This window comes from Hipposideros armiger, unplaced genomic scaffold, assembly GCF_001890085.2.
Source record: "Hipposideros armiger isolate ML-2016 unplaced genomic scaffold, ASM189008v1 scaffold_224, whole genome shotgun sequence".
Lineage (NCBI taxonomy): Eukaryota > Metazoa > Chordata > Mammalia > Chiroptera > Hipposideridae > Hipposideros > Hipposideros armiger.
Window position 1 is genome coordinate 1,437,327 of NW_017731574.1, and position 1,506 is coordinate 1,438,832.

The 1,506-nt window shown below is 53.3% G+C and overlaps 1 protein-coding gene across 1 annotated transcript in view; it reads left to right on the forward strand.

Annotated features, from left to right (window-relative positions):
• The window catches only part of SLC7A9 (solute carrier family 7 member 9), a 25,415-nt gene that overhangs the window by 4,588 nt on the left and 19,321 nt on the right, over window positions 1–1,506 (forward strand). The window contains exon 3 of the mRNA XM_019654476.1: window positions 1,341–1,488. Coding sequence (XP_019510021.1) covers window positions 1,341–1,488 — 148 coding nt within the window. The remainder of the gene's footprint in view (window positions 1–1,340; window positions 1,489–1,506) is intronic.

Sequence of the window (1,506 nt, forward strand, 5' to 3'; positions counted from 1 at the left end):
TCTGGGGATTGACAAGGGAGGTGGAATGGCTTGATTGTGAGTTGGCCTGGGATCTTGGGTCCCCAGGAGTCGGATGATAGGCAGCAAAACCCTCCCTTTTGGCCATGAAAAGAGCATGACTGAGCTAACCCCAGGCGAGTCCTAAACCCAGATAGCTTGGGGTGAATGCAGACCTCGGCAGGAGGAAGGAATTTGGGGATCCCGAAGTATTGGTGAGCCAAGCCCCACAGTTAAAGGTTGAGGCAAGCTGAGAGCTGAGGCCAGGATGGAAGCTGACACTGCTCCCTGGGACCCCTCCTTCCATTGTGTGTGTCTCTTGGTCGCAAGTCTTGTTCTCTAGGCTTTAACCCTGAGCACAGCCTCTACCCAGACAGAGGCACTCAAGCACGTTCACCTGGGGATCCAGAAACCAGGCTAGTGGTTTCTGAGGGCTGATGTCATAAGTAGGGCCCTGAGTCAGACATTTTCTCCCTTTCAAAAAGTGTTTTCCTTTCTTGATTCAAGTATAATTTACATACAGTGACATGCACCGATCTTCAGTGTTCATTTTAATGAGTTGTGACAAAAATGTTCACCCCAGAAAGTGCCCTCTTGCAACCCCTTTCCCAGAGGGCCCCCCACTCCCCCAGCTCTATCTATCCCTGCAGGTTAGTTTTGCCTGTTCTGGAATCTCATAGAAATGGAATCCAATGGTGTGTGTCTGAGCTGGGTCTTGTTGAGAGGAAGCTCATACCCTACAAAATGCCCTCAGAGGAAGTTCACAGCCCCCAAGTGTTCCTGTCTCTGGAGGCCTCCGTTGCTCACCCCCCACCCTGCCCTGTGACACCCCTGGCCAGGACCCCAATCCCTGAGGTCACCCTTAGCTGTGGGGGAGAAGCTTCATTCTGATCTGCCCAGCTGAGAGGCAGGTCCCCAGAGCCTTTTTTGTTGGGGATTGTTTGCTAAATCAGCCTTTGCCATCTGAGCCCCTTTGTCCAGGGCAGTAAGGGCAGTTTTGGTGTATGGGACCTGAGCCAGGTCCAACCCCACTGGCTGTATAACTCTGGACTAGAATGGAAGCTTTCTGTGCCTCCACTTTCTCTTCTGTCAAATGGGTATGATAATGGTATGCCCAACCCGTGAGGCTGTTGTGAGGATGAATGGGCTTTAGTATGAGCAAAGCCCTAGGAACAGCACCCTGGTGTCACTCCTGCAACAGCACAGGGTGAAAGTGCCTGGGACAAGGCGGGCTTCACCTGGGGCTGCGTGGGCCACACCCAAGAGGAGCGGGGAGGGAGAGAGAGGGCTGGGGCTGGATCCTGTGTAACATTAACGTTCCTCTTCCTTCTTCCACATCTGAGGTGGGCCTGCTCAGTGGCATCTGCATCATTGTGGGCACTATCATCGGCTCTGGGATCTTCATTTCCCCCAAGTCTGTGCTCAGCAACACGGAAGCCGTGGGGCCCTGTCTCATCATATGGGCGGCCTGTGGAATACTTGCAACACTGGGTAACAAAGACGCTGCTC